Consider the following 24,907-nt stretch of genomic DNA (forward strand, 5'->3'; position numbering starts at 1 on the left):
CCATTCATACACATGTGAGCACAAATACAAACACACACAAGCACACACACATATATCAGCACTCATGACCTAATAAATAAATATAGACTGTAAGCATTGAAATAAATGGTCAAATCTGAAGACTATTTAATATTTCTGTTCAATAAAACCATTCAAGTGTAAATTATATCATAATTTTAATAAAACATATAATAAAGCAGAACCTACATATATGCCCATAGGCAGAATTATACCCTTTTGGTGCATGACGTTCACTGTAGTGGGCCGATATATTTTCTGTCACAGAAAAAAATGTACAAGAAAAATATTGCTAAAATCTGGATGAATCTATTTCTGACATCCTATTTAACTGAAAAATATGTTTTGTAACGGTCTGGTTTTCTGAGAATAAAAGTATCACACTTATTCCCAAGGTACATGGTGCATCCCCTTTTCCCGCCACCATCTTGAATATATTATGCAATATCTTAAAACAAAAAAATATATAAAAAAGACAACAATTAAATGGAATCGTAGATAACACTTTGAGGGTTCACCAGTTGGTGATTGGGACATGATGCTACATCTTAAATGGTTCAAATATCTGTCCACTGTAGTGACCACGATGCATCAGAGGGTTAACGTCTTGTGAAGCAAAAAAGCTGCATGTTTGTAAGAAACAAATCCATGAAGACATTTTTTTTTTTTCAGCTAAAATCAGTCCATAATATATTTTTTAAATAAGTTTAAAAATAACATAACCAGGGTTTTTATTTATTTGTACTTGCTTACATTTAAACACACAAAATAATTAATCTTTCTCTCTAATAAATAAAACACACACACACACACACTCCGCCCCATTTACTTCTATAATACCCTTTTACACAGAAAAGCCACTGCAGATCTTCAAATAGCTGCAATATGTTAAGAGCTCAGCGGTTGGTCTGACCTCCAGCAAAACATGGGTCAAGGGCACACAAACACAAACACTAAACCATCAAATCCCTGCCAAATGTCGCCCTGCCTTAATGCCCTTCATACAAGCGTCATCACACATGCATTCACAAGCAGTAGCTGGATAACTGATATAAAAATGAGTCTCAAATGTTCTGAATAAACGTTGTTTTTCATTTCCAGGACATGCTGCTGTTGGGAGTAATGAGTGCACACAGGTGGAAAGAATCAACACGATGGCGTTTCATTTACAGAGACTCACGCTGCACTTATTACGGTGTCTTTCCTGAGGGATATTCCCAGATCCCTCACAACTGCGCAACCAGCATCCCAAAAGTATGTCCTCAAATCAGCTTCATGGCCATCACAACACCAACTGAACCTCACTGTGGCCATCAAACAATCTACACGAAAACAGTAATGAAAACAACATTTGCTGAAGACAATCTGAGTGCTTTCTTCATGCAAAACTCACTATAATCAATCAGATTAATAATGTGCGTTTGGTTGATGACTGCAGTAGCGACCTTGACTTCTACGATATATCCAACTCATACACACTAGCAAATCTCAACTGCGATATTGTTTGCATTGTCACAAAATGTAACTATTGTCAGCCAGCTCTTTATATAAAAGTCCAATATATATACATATATATATGTATATGTATATATATATATATATATATATATATATATATATATATATATATATATATATATATATGTCCAACTTTATCCAGATGCGTACAGTGCAATACAGTATGTACATAGCAACACTTGGTTTTTTGTATCATTGCAAAATGTAAACTGTATTATCACTCAGCTCTAATCTGAACCTGTAAGGCATGAAGATATCATACATAAACATGATGATTTTCTGAAAAGAAGTTTTGGAACAATGTGCATTGTGAAAAGGACTATATACATAAATGTAATTTATCTATTCTAGAGACCAGTATACTAGGTATATATTGTGAAGCTCAATTATCTTTTGTTGCACATTAGAAATATATTCTTTGGTTTTTCTCATTGTGATGATGATTAAGGGAATTTGGGCTTTGTTTTCCCTCCTATTTATATTTCTGTGAAACAGGAAGCCATGGCTAGATAATTTCATGTTCATAATCACCCTGGAGTGCTCAAAATTGTGAATATGAATGGGAATATATTTCAGAGATATTTTACTCATAAGAATTTCTAGGGGTACCAATAATTGTGTCCAACATGTATTTGAGAAAAACATTAATTTCATAATGAGATTTGCCCCTTGTTTTAGTTCAATGAAAGGTTAGATATTTGTGATTTAAAAAAAATAAAGGATCAAAAGGATTAATAATGGAGGTTTATTTTCAGAGCCTTCTATGATCATATTTATATTTATATTATATTTATTTATATATTATTTAGTATAATAGTTGTTACTATACACTCTTAAAAATAAAGGTGCTTCACGATAGAAGAACCTTTTTGTCTCAATGGTTCCATAAAGAACATCTGAAGAACCTTTCTGTTTCACAAAAGGTTATTTGTGGCGAAAGAAGGTTCTTCAGATTATCAAAAGGTAAGAAAGAGATGGTTCTTTACAGAACCTTTGACTGAATGGTTCTTTGTGGAACCAAAAATGGTTCTTCTGTGGCATCGCTGTGAAGAAGAACCTTTTAAAGCACCTTTACGGTTTGTACGTTTGCCCTCTGACACAGAAATGATCAGTCTAGCATTTTAATGGTAGGTTTATTTTAACAGTGAGAGATGGAATAACAACAAAAAAACGCATTTCAAAAAAGTAAATTAACAATTGCAAAATTAACACTTACTGAACTATTATATTATCATTATTATAGTTATGTTAAAAAAGATAAATATATATGATGAACATATTCTGAAAACAGCTTGAGACAGATAAATAAACTTGAGGTCATTTGCATGGAGAGACAAAGGTTTTATTGTAGAATTAAGGACAGTGAGTGTAAATCTTCAGAAAAAGTGGTTGCATAACAGAACGCAGTACTTATAGCAAGAAGGCCAAAAGAGTGAAAGCGCAAATTAAGACTTTATATTACATCTTAAAAACCGAGACAAGGGCATAACGGCGTCACTGAGCTCTCTCAACAGATTCTCCCTTTATTTGAATTTGATATTTGAAAAAAATAAAGAAATAACCCATCGTGAAATGCTGACTGTTCACATTAAAAAGTTTGACTGACAGCATGAAATGACGGTGGTGTCATATCAGGAGATTCTCTAAAACATTTGATTAGCAGATTGGGTAATTTCCTGTCTGAATGTAGTTTCAGAGATGATCAGTGTGCTTTTCTGGTGATTCATGACACTCGGATGTCCTCAGATTCAGACTCTGGTCTGGGTCAGCGCTGGTCTGGCCGGGTCTGGGTGACCCCGTTTTGTGTCTCATGCCTCATGCCATTTGTGTGTGTGTGATTAAGTATGTGTCAAAGTCTAATGTATCGGGTTAGGATTAGCATTTAACATGAAGCTAGGTGACACATGAAAGCTGAACAACTGAAGGCAAAAGGCGCTGCAGTTCAGGGTTATTATACTTTACATATTTCAAGGAAGTTTTATGTTTGTTTTATGTTTTCAGTTCAATTCACTATTAGCTTTTTCCAGTGTTTTTCTAGTTTCAGTTACATGATATTTTATAAATTATTTTGATATATAAAATATAGGCTATGATTTTTTTTTTTATTACATGTATTAGATATTTTACATATTATTCATATATTACACTATGTGTTATTTAAATGAGTTTTAACACTGTTAGTTTTTCTATTTTTTCTTAATTTTCAGTATATTTCTGAATTATTTTTGATTCATAAAAAATACATACAACTTATTTTAAAACTATATATATTAGGTATTTCATATTATTAATATTATAATATTCATTATATTTAGATTATTTAATTTGAAGTGTTTTTTATTTATTTTTATATTATGTATTTTGTATTATATTTATATTTCCTTTTTTTATTTTTTATTCTAGTTTGGAGATTAAAATGCTTTTTTTTTATTTCAGGTTCAGTTTTTCACATGAAGTGTGTGTGTGTTCATGTGAAGAAGCCCACAGGGTTGTTTTGTCTGGTCATGTGATTAAAATGTCTATTCAATAAACCTCTTTTTGGATGATTGCTTTATCCACAGGACGTCCGGCAAACTCTCATTACCAGTGGTCAGAGAAATTCTTTGGAAAACCTTCACGACTGAATTACACAGAAATTTCCATATCTCTAATTAAAATGATGGCCACTGCTAAACCTGAAATGTTCAATCCCAGCCGTCCCCTATAAACCCAGATATTAGGATTGTTCTGCTTCTGAAACTCATCTGTCTAAACAGCCGCTTACCATTTATCATTCGTACAAAACATCAGTGCATATTTTATGTGTTTTAAAGGAAAAGTTCAGCCAAAAATGAACTAATTTTATCACCTTCATGTCAATGCAAATCCACAAGACTTTCTTTCGTATGGTTTGAATTGAGCTTAACTGCCATTTATAGATCCATTTACTTTCATTGTATGAAAATGTGCTTCATTAGAAACACCAACAAAAGCACATTTTCAGATCAGGTAGAAATAGCTTCTTAAGGTAACAAAAACGGCACATTTTCACATTCTCGCTTTCTAACATTACAATATTGCTCATTAACTACAGGTTAAATGAGACAGTACACAGTACAAAGTCGGATTTTGACATTATAGCCAAAACCAAATGCTGGAGTTCACATGAACATTTTGGAGAAATCAGAATGAGTGCTTATTTAGTTGTTTTGGAGCCAGACCTCAGACATTAATAAACCAAATGTACTGACAGTGATCCACAGCATATCAGTAATGAGCTTTGGTTCTAATGAGACTATCGCCGTGATGCGAGTTTTATCGCTGATTGACTGTAGCTCGGCTCAAATGCCCTGGCAATCATTTCACATCTCCAACCAACCAGACTAATGCAGACTTTAAAATCTGCATGTTTCTGTTGTCTTTCCTCTGCTTTTTAAACTAAACCCTACGATATTGCATCTAATATATATATATTTCTAAGGGCTCTAAATGATCAACATGATCAAAGTTTTGCACACAATCTTCTACATGCCTAATGTCATCTGATTGATAGTTAATGTTTTTAGCAAGTAAAAGTATTAGTATTATTGTAAGTGTATCTACCTTCAGTTTGTGGTTCATGTGTCTTTTTGACATGAAATCTTTAATGATTTTTATAGTAAATGCAAGAATAGCTTTTATATTATTAGTTATATTTAGATGAACACTTACTAAACTAAATGAACTTAGGTTTACTTGATTATCCATACGTAATTTTTAATGTTAAAATGAGTATCAAATATGATCATCAGCCTTTTGAGGAATGTTCATTATTTCATTTCTCCGTCATCACTGTATTGCATTGCATTATCTATTTTATTAATCATAAAACTGAGCAAATACATATCATCTTACTAAGACATTATCGGGAGATATATCGTGACAACTGATATTTATATGCATTTAATATAAGTAGACTATTTCAAATCTTATTGATTTACATTATCAGCTATCAGAGTTCATTAATCTTTGGCCATATAAATAACAGCACCACACCAAATTGCATATTTTTGCTCAGTTTGGGCATCTGAATAAAATATAGGTGCTTTTTCCTCCTTGCGTATGAGCTCATTATTCTCACATATTATATGAGTCATAAAAGCCTGATGTTTCAAATTTGATGCAAAACATATATTATATAATTTGTCTAAAGGCTCAATAAATTGTCCAATTAAAAATACTGACTAGTATTTCATGTCAGACTAAACAGGGTTGAGTTTCTGCAAAGCAAAGAAGTAGGCTATAAAGCAACAGATGTCTGAACTGAAGCATTCCTAGATGTTCATCTAAACACACGTGGAAAAGCCCACCCATTTCTGCCACCATCGCAAACTGCGGCAGCACTTCAACTCATTTGATTTACAGCTCCATCTTCTCTATCCCTCTCCGCTGTTTATTAAATATAGGCCAGCTGTGCACATCACAAATCCCCAAATGATTGCCTTTCAGGTCTTTTTTCGCCTCACGCCATTGGCTGACCGCTGGCCTGATTTCCACTGATCTGCATGTGCGAGCATGTGAGACAGTACTTAACACATGCAAACCCTGGCGCTTACACACACGTTCAGATAGACACGAGATGCAGCTGTTATCCCGCTGCGCTCTTTAGACAGAAGCTGGTCTGACTCTCTCATTCTTCATCAGCCGACGCTCTTCTGTCAGCGGAAGCATGCAACAATTGCTGGACAGCAGCTGGATAAAGTTTGGACCTGCTGGAAGAGATGACTGGGTGTCTGGGTCCCCATCACCGCCTACCGCAGAACAAAGACTACAGGTTGGTGAACAATCCCATTCAAGATGAAAGCTGTTATGATTCAAGATGAGGTTAAGGAAATGGACAGAAGATTGGAGATTAGCCAGTACAGTTAAAAAAAAAAAGGTTCCAAATAGGTGGTGATGTCATAGAAGAACCATTCTGAGAACCTTTCAGTGAATAGTTCTTAAAAAGAACCATGTTTTTCTTTGTTTGAAGAACATTTAAATAATCCAAAGAACTCTATAAAGAGCCCTTTGTGCAGTGGAAATTGTGCAATTCCCTTTAGTTTTGACTTAAATTTTGATGCTGTGATGATCTGAAGTTCCAGTTGTGATCTCCACAGGGGTTCACTTGAGGTGACACAGTGGTTTGGCGTAAATGAAGGGGACCAAAATATCTAATCTAGCTGAAAAGCAGCATTATGTGATTAGTGTTTGTAAAATGGTTGGAGAAGCACTAGATTTTGGGATGCAGTCCAGTTAGGGTGGACGCGCTGGTTCTGGATTAGTAAACAGCTGTATTTATTAAAGAATGGTTGCTTTACTTCAATGCAATACTTCAGTGTTTTTGAAAAGAAACTTTAAATGAAAGAAGTTGCAGGATGAGGCCATTCAAGACGATCAGTGGATATGCTGCTTATAACCTATAGGTTCAGCAAAGATTTTTTTATTATTATTTCCAAGACCACTTTTCACAGTAGTCTCACTTTTCACTTAAAAATGTTGTTTTATAGGTTTTTCAAATCATTCTTTTTGTTTCTTGGTTCAATAAAGCATCATATGGTTTTCTCATGAACTAGAGAATAAGATGTTTAGTTTTGAAATTAAAGAGTTTGTTAGGCTATATGAAATCTGTCTTCTCTTTCATCATATTTAAATCTAGTTTCGTACATTCAGATGATACCTTACTGGCTACTAAAAAACAGCTGGTTAGCCTACTGTAAATTTTCTCCCAGTCTGGTCTGGTTTAAGAGGGTTTTTAGACTCTTTTCAGTTGGTCAGACTGTCAAACCAGCTGGTTGTCCATTTAAACCAAGTATATCCGATCTCATGAGAAAACAGAACTCTTTCATGAGGTGGCGATTTTGTATGAATTTTAGAAAAAAGCAAGGTCCATTATTTAGGTTGAAATGTTATCTTACCATTTTATCAGTGTTGAACATTTGAAGAATGTCCAGCTTAAACCAGATAAAACCAGCAAACCAGCTATTTTACAATAAGCAGGGCTTCAAATACATTTACATCTAGTCATTTAGAAGACACTTTTATCCAAACGAGGACAATGGAAGCAATCAAAATCAACAAAAGAGCAATGATATGCAAGTGCCATGACAAGTCTGAGTTAGCCTAGTACATGTAGCAAGGTTTTTTTTTATAATATAATAAATAAAAAGAAAACAGATACAATAGAAAAAGAATAGAGCAAACTAGTGTTAGAGGCCTTTTTTTTGCTTTTTGTTAATTATATAATAAATAAAAAGAAACCAAAGAGAATACAAAAAGAATAGAGATGTTAGTGTTAGTAAAAAAAAAAAAAAGAAAACACGTTAGTAAATGAATAGAGTGCAAGTCTTTAAAAAAAATAGAATAGAATAGAAATAGAATAATAGAGTTAGTGGGTCAAATGAAGATGGAAGAGATGTGTTTTTAGCAGTTTCTTGAAGATGGCTAAGGACTCACCTGCTCGGATTGAGTTGGGTAGGTCATTCCACCAGGAGGGAACAGTTCATGTAAAAGTCCGTGAAAGTGATTTTGTGTCTCCGATGCACCTTTCACTTGCAGAACGCAAGCTTCTAGAGGGCACACAGTTCTTAATTAGCCTAATGAATTTAGGTAAAGGGGTGCAGAGCCAGTATTACTTTTGTAGGCAAACATTAATGCCTTAAATACAATATAGGCTACTATAAATACAAACGTTCAAACTCCTGAACTCAAGTAACCCATGATGTCCTTTACGCCCCTATAGGGTTACCAGTGGAATGAGCTTTCGAGCGAAAATGACGGGAAATCGGAGCTTATCCTGTATGTGGTCCTCCCGCTCGTCGCACTCCTCGTATTCGGTGTCGCGTTTGTCCTTCTTTACCGAAGATTCGGGCAGAGCAAACTCGGACTGGCCAACATCATCGCGCTGGACCTGCAGGACCCGGAGCGCAACGCGGAGATTCTGTCTTCGCTCACCGGGAATGCAGAGCGGCTCAACAGCTTCAGCTCGGACTTGTCTGACGGGGTTTTCCTCATGGTTTACCTCCCGCCGCCCTACGAGGACACGCTGACGAAGATAACGCGGGCCGCCAGCCTCAGCAGCGGGAAAGACGTCGAGTCCATCAAGATCGAAGACCTCGAAGCCAAACTGTGTCCAGAGCTCAAGTCCAGCGGGGAGTTTCTCTGAGACAGAAGCAGCCTACTAAAGAGACACCGGGGCTAGTTGTCACAGAGCCCTGCTGGAAAAAACAACAACAAAAAACAAAACAAAACAACAGAGCATCACAAAAAAAATCTTATGGTTTCCACTACAAATACCATTACAAACCATCAACTTTTAACCATTCAAAAATTGTTTCCTGTTGTGTGTTTAAGTTCCATTAGTGGTTTTAACAAGCCACCAATAGAAGGTGACCAGTTAGTAGGGACCCACAGGGTCCAGTAAAACCATTACAAATTCTGTGATGCTGTCTATTGTTTTTTTCAGCAGGGAGTGAAGATGACATAAGGGCTATCTCAGTTTTTCATTCTCACAAATGCTCATATTCTCCAGAACTTGTCTGTTGGTTTTATTCTAATCTAAAAACTAAAACAACAGAGGAAAAACTTTAAAGTACGTGCCTGACTTTCTGAAACAAACCTCGAGAAATATTCACTTGAGTAAAAAGTGTGACAACTAGGCCCCCCGGCCCCCTTAGTGAAGACATCATCTGATTCTGAACTGAATTTTGCAGGGATTTTTATACTACTATAACATAGCTAATAAAGCTAGAACATCTCAATATTCATATTAGCTTTGCGGTAACACTTTATTTCGATAGTCCACTGTAGACATTCTACTAACAGTAAGTAACTTTGCCACTACATGTCAACTAGCAGTCATTAGAGTATTAGTAGACTGGCTGCTTAATATCTTCTAACACTTTATTTTGATGGGTCCACAACATACAGCATACTGAGTATTAGAAACTTTGCAAGTATGTCAACTATTAACCCTAAACCTACCCTACTGAGAGTTAGTAGACATGTAGTTGCAAATGAATGAGAATTAGTTGACATGTAGTTACAAAGTTACTTATAGTTAGTAGAATGTCTACAGTGGACTATCGAAATAAAGTGTAACTAGCTTTGCATTACAATGTATTGTATACTACGTCAACATGAGAGTAAATCTTTGTGCTTGTTTTCACAGTAGGTAAGTAATCACCATGTGTTTTACTTTGAAATACTGCCTAGTTAGACGCACTTTGTGTTGTACCACGATTTTTAGTAGACAACAACTGTATTATGTCACTTTTTTATATCTGCAAGACGGCATCAGTCCTCGTTTGCGTTTGAATATAAAGCACAATCCTGGCAGGTTTTGCATTATCATGTAGTCATCTAAACTATTTCTAATAAAGACCATATTAAAGACTGCTAAGTGTCAGTGAACTTTTTGCCCAGTTTTTCATGCAATATCGCCTATAGTCACTTCACATTTTGCCTTAATACTTAATATAGATCAATTGTATATTAAGGTACATTGAAAAAAAAGAAAAGATATTACAATATGTAACTATTATTATTATTGATATTATTATTATTAATAATAAAATCAGGAATCTTCACCCTGAAGGTCCCCTTGCTTAACACCTTTCAGTCTCAGAAAAAAAGGTAGCCTACAAAAGCTGTCTCTGGGGCAGTACCCCCTTACAAAAAATTACTGTAGTTTTTGTTACATGTACAAAAATGCAGTTTTTTGGACACGAAAAAACTGCATTATTGCCGTTTTACTGCAATACAACTGAAGTACTATTGAAATACAGCTGAAGTAGTACTACAGTTATACTGCAATAAAACTGCTGTAGTATTGCAATATATACAGTGGGGATCGAAAGTTTGGAACCCCTTGCAGAATCTGTGAAAATGTGGATAATTTTACCAAAATAAGAGAGATCATACAAAATGCATGTTATTTTTTATTTAGTACTGTCCTGAGTAAGATATTTTCCATAAAAGATGTTTACATATAGTCCACAAGACAAAAAAATAGCTGAAATTATTAAAATAACCACATTCAAAAGTTTGGGAACCCTTGGTTCTTAATACTGTGTGTGGTTACCTGGATGATCTACGACTGTGTTTTTGTTTTGTGATGGTTGTTCATGAGTCCCTTGTTTGTTCTGAACAGTTAAACTGAGCTCTGTTCTTCAGAAAAATCCTCCAGGTCCTGCAGAATCTTCAGGTTTCCAGCATCTTTTGCATATTTGAACCCTTTCCAGCAGTAACTGTATGATTTTGAGATCCACCTTTTCACACTGAGGATGATTGAGGGACTCAAACACAACAATTAAAAAAGGTTCAAACATTCACTGATGCTCCTGAAGGAAACACGATGCATTAAGAGCCGGGGGTGAAAACTTTATTATAACTTTATTATATATAAGCACGCCAAAAGTCGACAGTGGCAAGGAACCCAAACTCCATCAGATGACCGAATGGAGAAAAAACCCTTGGGAGAAATGATGTTTAGTTTAGGGATCAGTTCTCCTCTGGCCAACAAATGAACATGGTGTGATTAGGATTCAGGCTGCATCACAATTTAGTGTGAAATATACAGGAGGCCTACAAGTAGCTGGAGTTATTAATCCTAAAATCAGGTTTACATTTGTGGCAGAATGTGAGTGAACTTTAAAGTATTTCCAGAAATAAAGTCTCACCAACATCTGTTGAGTGCCTTTTCGCTTTCTCTCTTCTCCTCTTTCCTGATGCTTCCACTGTTGCACAGTACTCTGAACACTTTTCAATTATTTTTTCCTGTTGAACTTTAATGACCTGCAATTATATACTTCATTATACTGCAAATGTCCAGTTGTACTTCAATGTACTGCAGTGATTTTTTGTAAGGGCCCTTACAAAATATCATGTACACTTTAGGTTACTGCCCCAGTAACAGCTTTTGTACCTTTATCTGAGAGTTTGTTGACAAAAATCTTGAGATTTTTATTTCTCCTAATTTTTAGCTCATATTTGCCTGTTGTTTATCTCGGTACACAATAATCAAGTGTGTGCTAATTACCTCAGCGACACAATCCGTTTGTTAACAAGCATACCTTCTACTGGATGTTCTATGTACTTAGTATTTTGCCTACTGAATTCTGCCTAATAATAAATAACTTATTTACCTTAACGTCTTTGTTTCTTTTCCGATTTAGATTGCCTTTAGCAATAAAATGGACATAAACATTCAACACAAAACGTTCAACATCAGAGCGCAGAGACATGCGGGCCTTAATTAAATTCATGAACACAACACTGCTTTTCAAATGATTTTAATGACTCATATAGTACAAAACACAAGCTACTTGTGCTGGGATTTTGATGTCTTGCAGGAAAGCTACGAATATAAATGCACATAAATGCAAAAGTGAAGCAGGGTGCTACTAGAGGTCAGGACTTTAGGGGGTTTGACAGTCGGCAAAGTATGACGTGGCCTTCACGGTTATACACTCTGGCTGGTGGATCAGCGAGATCCTGTTAAAGGAAAATAGGAAACATGAAAATATGTTTTTGTTTTTAGAAAAGTGGTTTAGTCAAGGCAGTGATATTAGCTATTGTAGTGATCTCAATATCAATTTTTAACATGCTTGCATGCAAACAGTAAATTTGTGTTGTCCATTAATTACTGTATTGAATTGGTTCTTGTTTCATTCACTTACATTTCATGGATGTGTTTAGCAGTTTTGCGGTCAGGAATCGGCGCAGTTCTGTTATTGTCAGATAAACACAATATCAAGACACTTGCACTCACCTTCTTTATTATTCACTACTAATATAATTGCTACATGGAATAAATATTAATACCACAGTTTGCAAAATTAATTAATTAATACATCTACAAAAAATGATGTATTATGTTATAGCACAGTTAATTAAATCATACTGCACTTGATAATATATGATAAGATCATTTTCTGACTTGTGTGTTCTATTAAATTACTCACAATGCATTTATAAGGGCTTGGACACAGGCTATGTCATCACTGGTGTTATCATCAATCAGCTCTGAAAAGGAGAAAAATCACATTTAATTTGAGAGAATATTTATACATATAGAAAAGTATTTTCTGCTCACCAAGGCTGAAATAATATATTTATTCTGAAATAATATTACAATTTAAAATAAATTATTTCTATTTGAATATATTTTAAAATGTAATTTATTTCTGTCATGCAAAGCTGAATTTTCAGCATCATTACTCCAGTCTTCAGTGTCACATGATCCTATTATATGCTGCTCAAGAAACATTTCTGATTATTATTATTTTTAAAACAGCTGTGCTTCTTAATATTTTTGTGGAAACATACTGTTTCAAAGGGTTCTCCGATGAATAAAAAGTTCAAAAGGACAGCATTTAGTTTCATAGAAATCTTTTGTAACATTAGCCTACATTTCTTTACTGTCATGTGATCGATTTAATGCATCCTTGCAGAATAGAAGTAATGGGCCCTTTTTTGTTTCACAAGAACCCCAAACTGGTTCTGATCACTCTGTCATCATGGGTTATTTTGCCTTATCGACCAGTGCATCGTCTCTTTCATATTAAATATACTCACTGTCACAGGACAGTCTGCAGAGGTTCAGTGCACGACTTTGAGTAGAGCTGCACACCACGTGGTCACTAAGCTGGAACAAGCCGTACAGGGTCCAGACATCACCTTTGTCCTCGTCACTTTCAATACTGGAAGAGCCGCCATTACTTTTTCCTCCGGGAGACCTACCACGGCGAGAACCGTGATCACCACGAGACTCTTGGGGCTCAGCGATCGTCTTAATGGCGCTGGTATTGAAGCCAGAGGTCAGATGGACGTGACACACGACTGTAAAGAGAGTTTTCATTCGTTTTGGTCATTTTTGAAGAATATTCCATACAACTTAAAAAGGAAACTTTCACAGTGATGCTATAGAAGAACCATTTTGGGTCAAAACTTTCAGTGAAAAGTTCTTAAAATAGCCATTTAATTTTCTTACCATGAAGAACATTTAACTTTTTTTGTAAAGAACGTAAAGAATGTTTTATGGAATGGAAAGATAAATGTTCTTCATGGAAACCTCAATGCCAATAAAGAACCTTTACTTTTACAAGTGTATAATAAAAGTGAGAAAAAATGACTATATTCTCACCTGCAAACTACTTAACCAGTATTACTGTAACTATATGAATCTACACAGAAACAGATCGGTATCTAAAGCTCGGGATGTAAATAGAGACTCACTCTGTGCCAGCACGTCTGCAGAATTGGGGATTTGCAGAGTAAGGCCTCTTTCAAGCTGCTGCTTCAGCTCACATTTACTCAAAATCACGCCGTCACTCACTCCGACCGCCAGGAATAAAACAACCACAACAGCCAACATCTTCACGTCTGGATGAATTCTCACAATTTCTGTGTGTTCCTCCTACAGGGAATCGCTGCAAGTTGAGTGTAGATATAGACCCATCTGTTCCCCAGAGAGAGGCCAGCTATGTGTCAGTGGATTATGTGAAATAAGAGTTTGAAAGGTTGTGTGTCAGTGTGTTTTGTGTTCTGTATGAAATGTTTTGGCTTGGTTTCAGTGTTCCTGGGTTGCACAGATTCAAATTCTATAACTAGGGAAAACACAATGAAGTAAAGTGCATCTTTTCAGAGTCACATCTGAAGAATCATCTTTGTCTCAGCCAGGATCGGATGTCATGTACAAGTTTTGTGACATCTCTAGACGACAGCCAGAAAGACCTGGAAAGACTGAAACTGGTACACGAGACAATGCTGGGTGGAGAACTGAGTTTGTCACGTAGGAAACATACTATGCACACGGAAGTGATGACAACCATATGATCAGTTCATCTACTTTACAGTGATGCTGATCTCTGAATTTAGGTTCAATAAAAATAAAATAAATTCTTGAAGGGAAAGCATTTTGTTGTAATACAATGATGCAAGCAATATATGAATTTTGCTTTGTTCTAGATCAACATGACTTGTTCGTTTGTCACCATGCAGGGTGGAAAGCGTAACAATGCATATAGTTGCAAAATTAGTGCAAATATTATAGAAAAACTTGTCAAACTTTACCATGATAAGGGTGCATATTAAAAACAGGGATAATGTGCAGATAAATTCAAATATGTACAGATTATGACCCCTGTTTGCACAGTAATATATATTTTTTAATGAAATTATTAGTGAATGAAGCATCTGCTCATGCAAAATGTTAGCACATAAACTTGCTCTTACCCTCATTCTAATGTTGAGGAACTTTAGGGCATACTTTTTATTATGCAGATTTTAATAAGAGAGCACATGCACACTGCTAGTAAAATGCATTTCAAATCCATTTCAAAAGTAAATTTCCATTCAACTTCAACACAAGTCCTTTTCTCGCGCGCACAGGCTTTCTGACTGAGCGCATGTGCAGAAAGACGTGTTGTATGTCAAAGTGACTTAACAGAGTACTTTGTCATCAGGTGTATGTGGTTCTTGCATACACATGGATTTAGTGTATTGCAGGGGCGTATAGCCATCCTTTCAAAAGAGGGGACAGAAATGTCAATGTAAAGTCTACATTTTTTAATTGACAAGTTTTATTTTTCTCTTATTTCTTATTTTTAATTGTCTAAGAAATAAAATACACTGCTGGACAATAACCAGTAATTTGTATTGTGCAATATGTTTCTTGTATTTTTCTAATAACAGAATTATGATTTGTTTATATAACATTTTTTTCCCCATTTTTATCACAGAAGAAGGCAGAATAGTTTCTATATTGTAATAAATGTTATTTCAATTAGCACTGCATTATTCACATACTTTATTTATAACCTGGACTTGAAAAACACACATAAACCAAATATTGTCACAACAGTGTATTTAATGTCTTCACGTTTCATCAGCCAAACGTTTTTATGTGTTTTATGGTAAGACACACAAATTTTATTACCAAGTAGCAAAACTAGCTGTTTTGTACCGCTAGAAATAGCTGGATGTGGATGAGACTGGAAGCTAGAATTTATAAATGCTCTTACGGGAAGAAAAAGGTGGTGGCTGGATGCTTTTGTCCATATTAGGGATTTCCTGGCACATCATAAGTTAATACTTCTATGAGTCCATCTTGGACTTTCTGCAGAGTGCCCTCCAGTTTTGAGTATAAATGAAACATACACTGCATGAGAGTGTTGAGCACTGTGGGATGTTTACATCGCCTCATTCTGGATACAAATAAAAATATCAGGTCATGCACAAATGATCCTGTCTCTTTGAATGCATATCTAGATTTATTTATTTATTTCAAGGACACCTGCCCTTAAAAACCTCTATGTGAACACACTTGCCCAAAAAAAGAGTGGGGGATGAATTTACGTGGTATTATAGGTGCCCCCCCCCCCACACACACATATTCTACGCCCATGTTATATTGTAAAGGTTTTAGTTTCGAATTATTTATCAATCATTTTCATACATAGATTTTAAGTACAAATATGTGCAAATGCGCTGAATGAAACCCACTGTCCTCGCATATTTTGTGATTTTGTGTTCACTGTATTGTTATAAATTGTTAAGTAACATATTTTAGTTTTATAGAATGGCAAATGTCTTTAATTTTGCTCTGCATTTATTGAAATGAAATGATACATGAAACAACCCACTATACAACCAGACGATTTCAACATTGGCTACCGTATGATTATGTCACAGAAGAATCCAAAACTAAAATCCATAAACTTACTTATATTATAAGTGGATGCCAGGGGGAAAAATAAATAAATAAATAAAATACAGTGTATGATATGAGCCCTTTCACCATTCAGGAATTACTCTTGGTTTATTCTGTTCTCCAGCAGGTGAGGTGGTTGGAAACTGAGATGGGTCTTGAAGTTGAGATTGTTCTGCTTAATTGTGGAAGACAGGATGGGGCTTGTGGGGTCTTCTGGTGGAGGTGGTGATGGGGCTTGAGGTGGAGGTTGCAGAGGGAATTATGGTCGAGGACAGGGTGGAGCTTGAGGTTGTGGTCGGTCTAGAGTTTGAGGTTTCGGTGGATGTAGTTGGGCTTGTGGTGGAAGTTGAGGTTGCAGTAGAGGTTTCGTTGGAGGTTGTAGTAGGGCCTAAGGTGGAGGTCGCATTGGGGATTATGGTGGAAGTTGAGGTTGCAGTAGAGGTTTCGGTGGAGGTTGTAGTAGGGCCTAAGGTGGAGGTCGCATTGGGGATTATGGTGGAAGTTGAGGTTGCAGTAGAGGTTTCGGTGGAGGTTGTAGTAGGGCCTAAGGTGGAGGTCGCATTGGGTATTATGGTGGAAGTTGAGGTTGCAGTAGAGGTTTCGGTGGAGGTTGTAGTAGGGCCTGAGGTGGAGGTTGTAGTAGGGCCTGAGGTGGAGGTCGCATTGGGGATTATGGTGGAAGTTGAGGTTGCAGTAGAGGTTTCGGTGGAGGTTGTAGTAGGGCCTAAGGTGGAGGTCGCATTGGGTATTATGGTGGAAGTTGAGGTTGCAGTAGAGGTGTCGGTGGAGGTTGTAGTAGGGCCTGAGGTGGATCTTGTGATGGGTCTTGAGGCTGTAATGACTGGAATTCTTGGAGGTGGCCTAAAATGTGGAAAGAGGGGCCGGTGAGCCTCACACGTACTGAACACCAGCAGAACCAAAGCCAACACCGACATCTTCACTGGAAGAATGCTCTCCATCTCTGATATCTGGAGATTAAACAGGAAGTTAAACACACTTTAACCGTTTTACATTTGAGAAACACATTTGACATTATGATACGAAATAGTTTTGTATATATCTGTAAATAAAGCCAAGAACAATTCACCATTTAAATGAGTTTAGGCTGACAAATCAAGAAAAAAATGACCATATTAATGGGTTTAGGCTGAAAAATCTATATATTTGTAAATTAGGAAATGAAAGGTAACATTACTTTAGGTATCTTGCAAACAAACAAACAAACAAAATAATTATATTAATTTTTTTATATGACGTTTTGTTATAAAAACATCCATTAGAACTGTCAGATCTGCATTACTTTCAGCAGCAGCAACTCTTAAAGTAATAGCAGCCAAATAACTTCACAACGCCAGCTAATCAAACCTTTGTAGGATTTATCTATATTTAATTCAGAATTTAGTGTTTGATCACTTTTTTAAATTTCTGAATATTTCCTACCTGCTGAAGGGCACAGGTAAATATGACATGTATTAGAATGGGTTTATGTGAAGATTGTTCACTTAAATTAGAACTTATTTTTTAAAGTCTAATAAATGTTAAAATTGATAGCTCTTATACTGTAATGTTAGTCTAGTCAACATTGCATATAGTCAGTGGTTAAATATTAGGAATAAAAGAACAATTTCCAAGATACATCAGTAATATTGGTCTCAGTGATACGTTTAGTCATAAAAATATGCCATTAAATAAATATTAAAAAAGAAATGCTGTCTTTATATTGTTTCTACAGTAATTTTAAGATTGAATGTGAAATTATTGCAATATAAAAGTATATTTAAAAACTCTAGTGTTGAATGAATAATTAGTATTTTTTTTTATTATTAACTGCACTAATACAAACACATTTGATTTAGAAATAATATAACTGATAACATAGATATAAATCTCTTACCAGATGTTCTGTTTTTGGAGATTCAGATGAATGAAAGTCTTCAAATGTCCCTTAGTCTTCACTGTCTTCTGTATGTGACCCTTTTATATATTTGAATTGTCTCCACCTGCAGCTGCACCTTTGCTTCTGATTCATTCCACCATTATTGATATTTTGGCAAGGTTTTTTTAGATACATGTGTCAGCTAGAAGATGATGGCCTCTCCTTGCTGAGTTTTGGTTCCTCCCAAGGTTTCTTTCTCATACTCCTTAACCAAACGTTTCAGGACGTTATATAAATATTATCCCTTTTTTCAGTTTTTAGTTGCCTTGTAGGAAATTTAATTGAATCTTGGGTAACACTTTACTTAAAGCCTTTATGTATAATGCATTACAAAGGGTATAATGCATTGTAATTATTCATAATGTGCTACATTATATCTTGTCGTAAATAATTATAACAAATTTAAAATGCATTGTGTAACAATGAATTGATGTGGTTACAATTATTTCTGAGATTGTACAATGCATATAAGGTGCATTACAAGGCATAATTAATGTATTAAAATATTTTTTTATAAAATATTATACATAAAGGTTTATGTATAAATTTAATTGAATTTAGGGCTATATTGACGTCCTTGTTCTTAAAAGAACTGTCTAGAACAACAGGTTTATATACCAGGTTCATTGCAAAATCAACAAGGCTGCAATTACTGTAACAACTGCAGTTGTTGTCATGCAATGTTGCTTTTGGAGTTAACATTTATTATTTCATGTTGTATGCAATCTCTCTAATATTTGCCAGTTAATATCATAAAGAGTTGCTGGTGTTCAGGTATTTTTATATTCAGTTACATTCATAAACTGTATCTTTCTGTTTATTCATGAGGTCAAAGTTTGGCTGGTTAGCATGGGTCAGTTATTGAGATCATCTCTTTCATGTTGCTCCCGATCGTTGCTCCCGATCCCGACAGTTTTTTCTTTGGGAGGATTGGTTTTCAGGGTGGACCTTCTCTGTTTAGCCATTTTAAAACAACGCAATGTAGTGTATTTTTGATTACCTAACTATGAAAATTTATATAATTCACAATCAAAACCAAAACCACACCATTTTATATTCAGGACCGCAAAGGGTTTTGCAAACTTAAGACGTCATATTGGATGAAATCAATCCGGATTAAGTAAAAAATTAAGAAAAAATCATATAAGAACTAACAATGAATACTGGGTGTTATACCATCAAAACTAAACAAAAATACTTAACAAAAGCATGATTTTTTTTCTGTGTGATCAGAAACAAAAGTAAGTGATAATGCCATATTAATTTGGATTGTTTGTAATTTAGTAAAGAGAATTTAAACTGTAAAAAATATGATTAAACATGACATTATCATCGTTTTTTTTTTTTTTTTTTTTTTTACTGACTCATTACAAGACTAGAATAAAATATACTCGACCACAGTTATAGAGATAATTGCACTTAATAAATAAATAAATAAAATATAGTTTTGGCTGTATAATTTTAGCTCTACTTGTGAAGAATATTAAAACCGCTGCACTTCAACACATAACAAGAAACTGGAAACTCTTTGAACATATGAAAACCAATTTGATTTTGTATCCTTATTTATTATTATCTAACATGTATTTTATTGGGACAAATCATGCATCTCTAATCTGGTTCAGATCTTTCTTGTTGTAGTCTGGTGTCACATAACCTGTACACGACATCCGATCCCCACTGAGACAAATAGACCTCTTTTGATGTGTTCTCATATGACTGTCTGAAAAACCATTCATGTATTTTACTCTGTTTATAGAACCTGCTGTGTCAACCAAACCGCAACATTTAATACTGAACAGAAAGTGTCATTAATCCACCTACAGTAGGCCTATACTGTATTTGGTCGCCTATACCAATTTGACAAGAAAGGAAAGAGGCAGAGGCCAAAGGTTCACTGGACCAACAATAGCTGCTTCAGCTCGTGTAATTATTCATCTTCCTCCAATAATTATTTTCTCCTGCTAGTTTTGCATTTGAAAACTGGCCTGGAGTCAGCATCCTCAGGGGTGTTATTGTGTCGCCCTTGTCAGCTACAAAGTAAGCCATATAATTACACCTTTAAATAACACAATAAGCCACCTTTAACACAAAACATACTTCAAACTGTTCTCTTCAATTCGTTGTGCTCCGTCTGTTTTTGGACCGAAACCATGTTCTGTATTGCGTCAAATATGAAATTGCACATATGAATATTAGTTTTAATTTAAGACTTATTTAGGTAATTTTCCAGTAAGCTCAAGCTTGTTTTCTATTTATGAATACAACCCGAATTCCATGTTGGGACATTTTTTAAATTTGAATAAAAGGAAAACTAAAAGAATTTCAAATCACATGAGCCAATATTGTTTACCATGTTTACCATGGTGTAGCATCTCCTCTTCTTTTCAAAACAGTTTGGAGATGTCTGGGCATCGAGGTTATGAGTTTCTGGAGTTTTGGTGTTTGGTCCCATTATTGCCTGATATCGGTTTCCTGCTGCCGAAGAGTTTGTGGTCGTCTTTGACGTATTTTTCGTTTAATGATGCACCAAATGTTCTCAATAGGTGAAAGATCTGGACTGCAGGCAGGTTAATTCAGCACCCGGACTCTTCTAATACAAAGCCATGCTGTTATAATAGCTGCAGTATGTGGTTTTGCATTGTCCTGCTGAAATACACAAGGCCTTCCCTGAAATAGACGTCATCTGGAGGGGAGCATATGTTGCTCTAAAACCTTTATATACCTTTCAGCATTCATAGTGCCTTCCAAAATATGCAAGCTGCCCATAACGTATGCACTTTTGCACCCCCATACCATCAATGATGCTTTCTTTTGAACTGAACGCTGACAACACGCTGGAAGGTCTCCCACCTCTTTAGCCTGGAGGACACGGCGTCCGTGATTTCCAACAAGAATGTCAAATTTGGACTCGTCTGACCATAGAACACTTTTCCTCTTTGAAACAGTCCATTTTAAATGAGCCTTGGCCCACAGGACACGATAGTGCTTCTGGACCATGTCCACATACGGCTTCCTTTTTGCATGATAGAGCTTTATTTGGCATCTGCAGATGGCACGGTGGATTGTGTTTACCAACAGTGGTTTCTGGAAGTATTCCTGGGCCCATTTAGTAATGTCAATGACAGAATCATGCCGATGAGTGATGCAGTGTTGTCCGAGGGCCCGAAGACCACGGGCATCCAACAAAGGTCTTCGGCCTTGTCCCTTATGCACAGAGATTTCTCCAGTTTCTCTGAAACTTTTGATGATGTTATGCACTGTAGATGATGAGATTTGCAAAGCCTTTGCAATTTGATGTTGAGGAACGTTGTTTTTAAAGTATTTCACAATCTTTTTATGCACTCTTTAACAGATTGGAGAGCCTCTGCTCATCTTTACTTCTGACAGACTCTGCCTCTCTAAGACATCCCTTTTATAGCTAATCATGTTACAGACCTGATGTCAATTAACTTAATTAGTTGCTAGATGTTCTCCCAGCTGAATCTTTTCAAAATTTCTTGCTTTTTCAGCCCTTTGTTGCCCCCGTTCCAACTTTTTTGAGACCTGTAGCAGGCATCAAATTTGAAATGAGCTCATTTAGTGGATAAAAGTGTAACATTTCTCAGTTTAAACATGTTCTCTATGTTCTATTGTGAATAAAATATTGGCTCATGTGATCTGAAAGTCTTTTAATTTTAATTTTATTCAAATTTAAAAAACGTCCCAACATTTCCGGAATTCGGGTTGTAAATAACAAGGGCCTTATTATAAAAGGTTTTCTTTATTCGCAACATATTAATTTTAGCCAATAGTAGGCTGAAGCATTCTGGTTAAGCTTTTTGCAAGATAATTAATAATCATGAGCCGTTTTGTTTATATACCACCTTATTTTTCAACACAGAAGTAAGCTGTTTTCTGCTAATCTGCTTCCGGTTCATTAGCCACGAGAAGAATACCGAAGCTAACATTTTGCAGTAAAAAAATAAGGTGGATACATACAGTACTTAAGTTATAATTGTGAGGTAGTTTATGCTGTTCCTAGAAGTTATAAGACAGTACTTTAGAATAATTTTAATAACAATACATTATCACATGTTTAACAGGCCATTCTGAATGTTGTGAATATTTGATTAATATATTTTCTATTTATATTTAATGTTTCTAATGTACTGACTGTAAACTGTGATTTTTAATGACTAATAATAATAATACATTTGATTTGTAATGCACTTTTGTTGCACTCAAAGCGCTACAACACATTACAAAAAACAAGCAAAACAATAGATAATACATTATACATAATAACAATAATTAAATATTAAAAACTTCACAAAAATATGTGTTTTGAGCAGTAAAAATTCAAATGAAGGTGGAGTCCTAATGGAAGAGTTCATTTATGCATAATGAGGTAAAGTATTATGAACACACTCAACACCTACACAGCGAGATTCAAGGAACAGAGAATGCTTTATTACAATTGTAGCCAGAGATTTTAAATGCCACCAAACATCTGCAATTGTACAGGAATAATATAAAGTTTATTAATGCACAAGCGCCCTCTATTGAAAGTCTTTCTATGTTTAAACATGCACAGATCCCACCACCATCATAACAACCTCATTACCATTCACCCAAAGGCATTTGCTGTGGAAACATCAGACTGTTGTGTTTTTAAAGTGACTGTATGCAGCAGATCTACTAGTATTGTAAGTTAGGTAGTAATAATGATTGTGTTGTTGACTAGTACAAATCTACAGTATTAAAGCAGGTCAGAAGAGTGAAATCACAGTGTTGTTCCACTCATTGGTGGTGTTGCACACATTGGTATTGTTGCACTCGGACACTCAGCAAAATACAGAGAGGGAACCACAGAGCGACACTCCTTCACCAAAATAGTTTTCAGCCTGTAACACACAAAAGAAGTCACACTTTAAACATTCAGGCCTGATCTTGCTTCTTAAAACTTTAATGCAGTTATAATTGAGGTAGACAAGTGTATGAATAAATATGCAAAGTGAAATATTATTTGTCCCTAACCTAAAATCCATAAGTTTCATATTTGATTACATTTTATGAGTATTAATGAGTTTACATGATTTGCAAAATTATAACAGTAGAGCATGCCACAATGGTTATAGGTTCGAAACCCAGAGAAAACAAGAACTGATAAAATGCATAAATGTAAATTAGTGCTGTCAAACGATTAATCGCATCCAAAATAAAAGTTTTTGTTTACATAATATATGTACGTGTACTGTGTATATTTATTATGTATATATAAATACACACACATACATTATATATTTTGAAAATATTTATATGTCTATACATTTATATATTATAAACATAGAATATATAAACATAACATATTTTTATTAAATATATACATTAAATATACACAGTATACACACACATTATATAAACAAAAACTTTTATTTTGGATGTGATTAATCGTGATTAATTGTTTGACAGCACTAATGTAAATATAAAATATGAATCCTGCACACTGTTGTAACAAAACAGAGATACAGCTGATGTTTTCTGCATATATGAAATTATAAACAGTCATAAATTGATTGTTTTTGGCTTACGTGATAAGTGGAAGAAAGGTATTGCTTTTGGGTCTAGGCTGACTGTGAAGAAAGAAAACATCATGATATGAATGAACTGAAACCCTTTTCATGTGCAAGTCGACATTGTTGTGTAAATTTATATAATGTTGAACGGACAGCAAATATTTTTACGTTTCAATTTGTTTCAGTAGCAAAAGAAAAATCTGTGATAGCATTACTATGACTTTACATAAAAAGGAAAACATATCAAAGGATTGATCATGTCGGTAAGAAGATAGAAAGACTTCAAATTTGCCGTCACTCCCTCAGCCATTAAAAAATGAAAAGATTTGCTAGATTTATTTGAATAACTTCGAAAACTGGCTCTAATGCAGTAAGTATTAAATTAGATCTAGATGATTCATTATGCAATGCATTGTCCGTAGTCTGTGCACTTACATGCTGCTAATAATGGTTTTCAGGCAGGCAATGTCATCTGTGACGTCATCGTCGGTAAAAGCTTTTCAGACAAGAGAAAACGAGCAAAACCTTATTCAGCTTATTCAGAAATGAGGAAAACACTGGTTAGGATGTAGTGTTATTGTGCAACTTTATTCCTCAAACTCACCAGTGCAGCTAGTGTTGCAGACGTTGAGAGATGAGTTCATGCCAGAATCACAGGCCAGCTGATCACTGAGCTGAAACACACCGTACAGCTTCCAGACGGGATGCTGATCTGCAGAGAGATTCACATGCCTGCTCTCTTTAGGCTTGGCCGGGATGGTTTTGACAAAGCTGGTGTTGAAGCCTGTAGCTCCAGCCAAGCAGACAACTGCCTCAGAACGAAAGAAAAAAGGGTGTGAGGGTAACCAACCTGTCATCTGCACATTATGTGACATAAATATGGCTATATGGTGAGTGAAGGGAATCTGTTACTCACGTCTAACATTGAGATCGTTCGCAGTCATTTTGTCTCCCATGGCCCGAATCACCTGAATCTGAGCCGCCTCCAGCTTCTCCTTCAGCTCACATTTATTCATAATACGTCCCTCAGTCACACTGGACACCAGCAAAACCAGAACCAACACCGCCAACATCTTCACTGGGTTAATGCTCTTCATCTCTGCTATCTGGAGAGTAAACTGCAGAACGTAAAAGCAGAGATAATTGGGAAAAACGTTCTTTTCACTT

General features: G+C 35.4%; 2 protein-coding genes across 2 annotated transcripts; one reads left to right on the forward strand and one right to left on the reverse strand.

The window, feature by feature from the left end:
* Positions 1-6,081: 6,081 nt before the first annotated feature.
* Positions 6,082-9,930, forward strand: LOC306873725 (small integral membrane protein 28-like). Its single transcript, XM_079423211.1, has 2 exons — positions 6,082-6,328; positions 8,276-9,930. The coding sequence occupies exons 1-2, from the start codon at positions 6,224-6,226 to the stop codon at positions 8,696-8,698; spliced, it is 528 nt and encodes a 175-aa protein (XP_079279337.1). The 5' UTR covers positions 6,082-6,223; the 3' UTR covers positions 8,699-9,930.
* Positions 9,931-22,614: 12,684 nt separating this feature from the next.
* Positions 22,615-24,852, reverse strand: LOC306873730 (lysozyme C, milk isozyme). The gene is made up of 5 exons (XM_079423217.1): positions 24,657-24,852; positions 24,345-24,548; positions 24,176-24,236; positions 23,756-23,797; positions 22,615-23,068 (listed from the first exon to the last, which is right to left on the reverse strand). Exons 1-5 carry the CDS (start codon positions 24,835-24,837, stop codon positions 22,948-22,950), a joined length of 609 nt encoding a protein of 202 aa, XP_079279343.1. The 5' UTR covers positions 24,838-24,852; the 3' UTR covers positions 22,615-22,947.
* Positions 24,853-24,907: the final 55 nt, after the last annotated feature.

Source organism: Barbus barbus, assembly GCF_936440315.1.
Source record: "Barbus barbus genome assembly, chromosome: 8".
In the NCBI taxonomy this organism is placed as follows: Eukaryota; Metazoa; Chordata; class Actinopteri; order Cypriniformes; family Cyprinidae; genus Barbus; species Barbus barbus.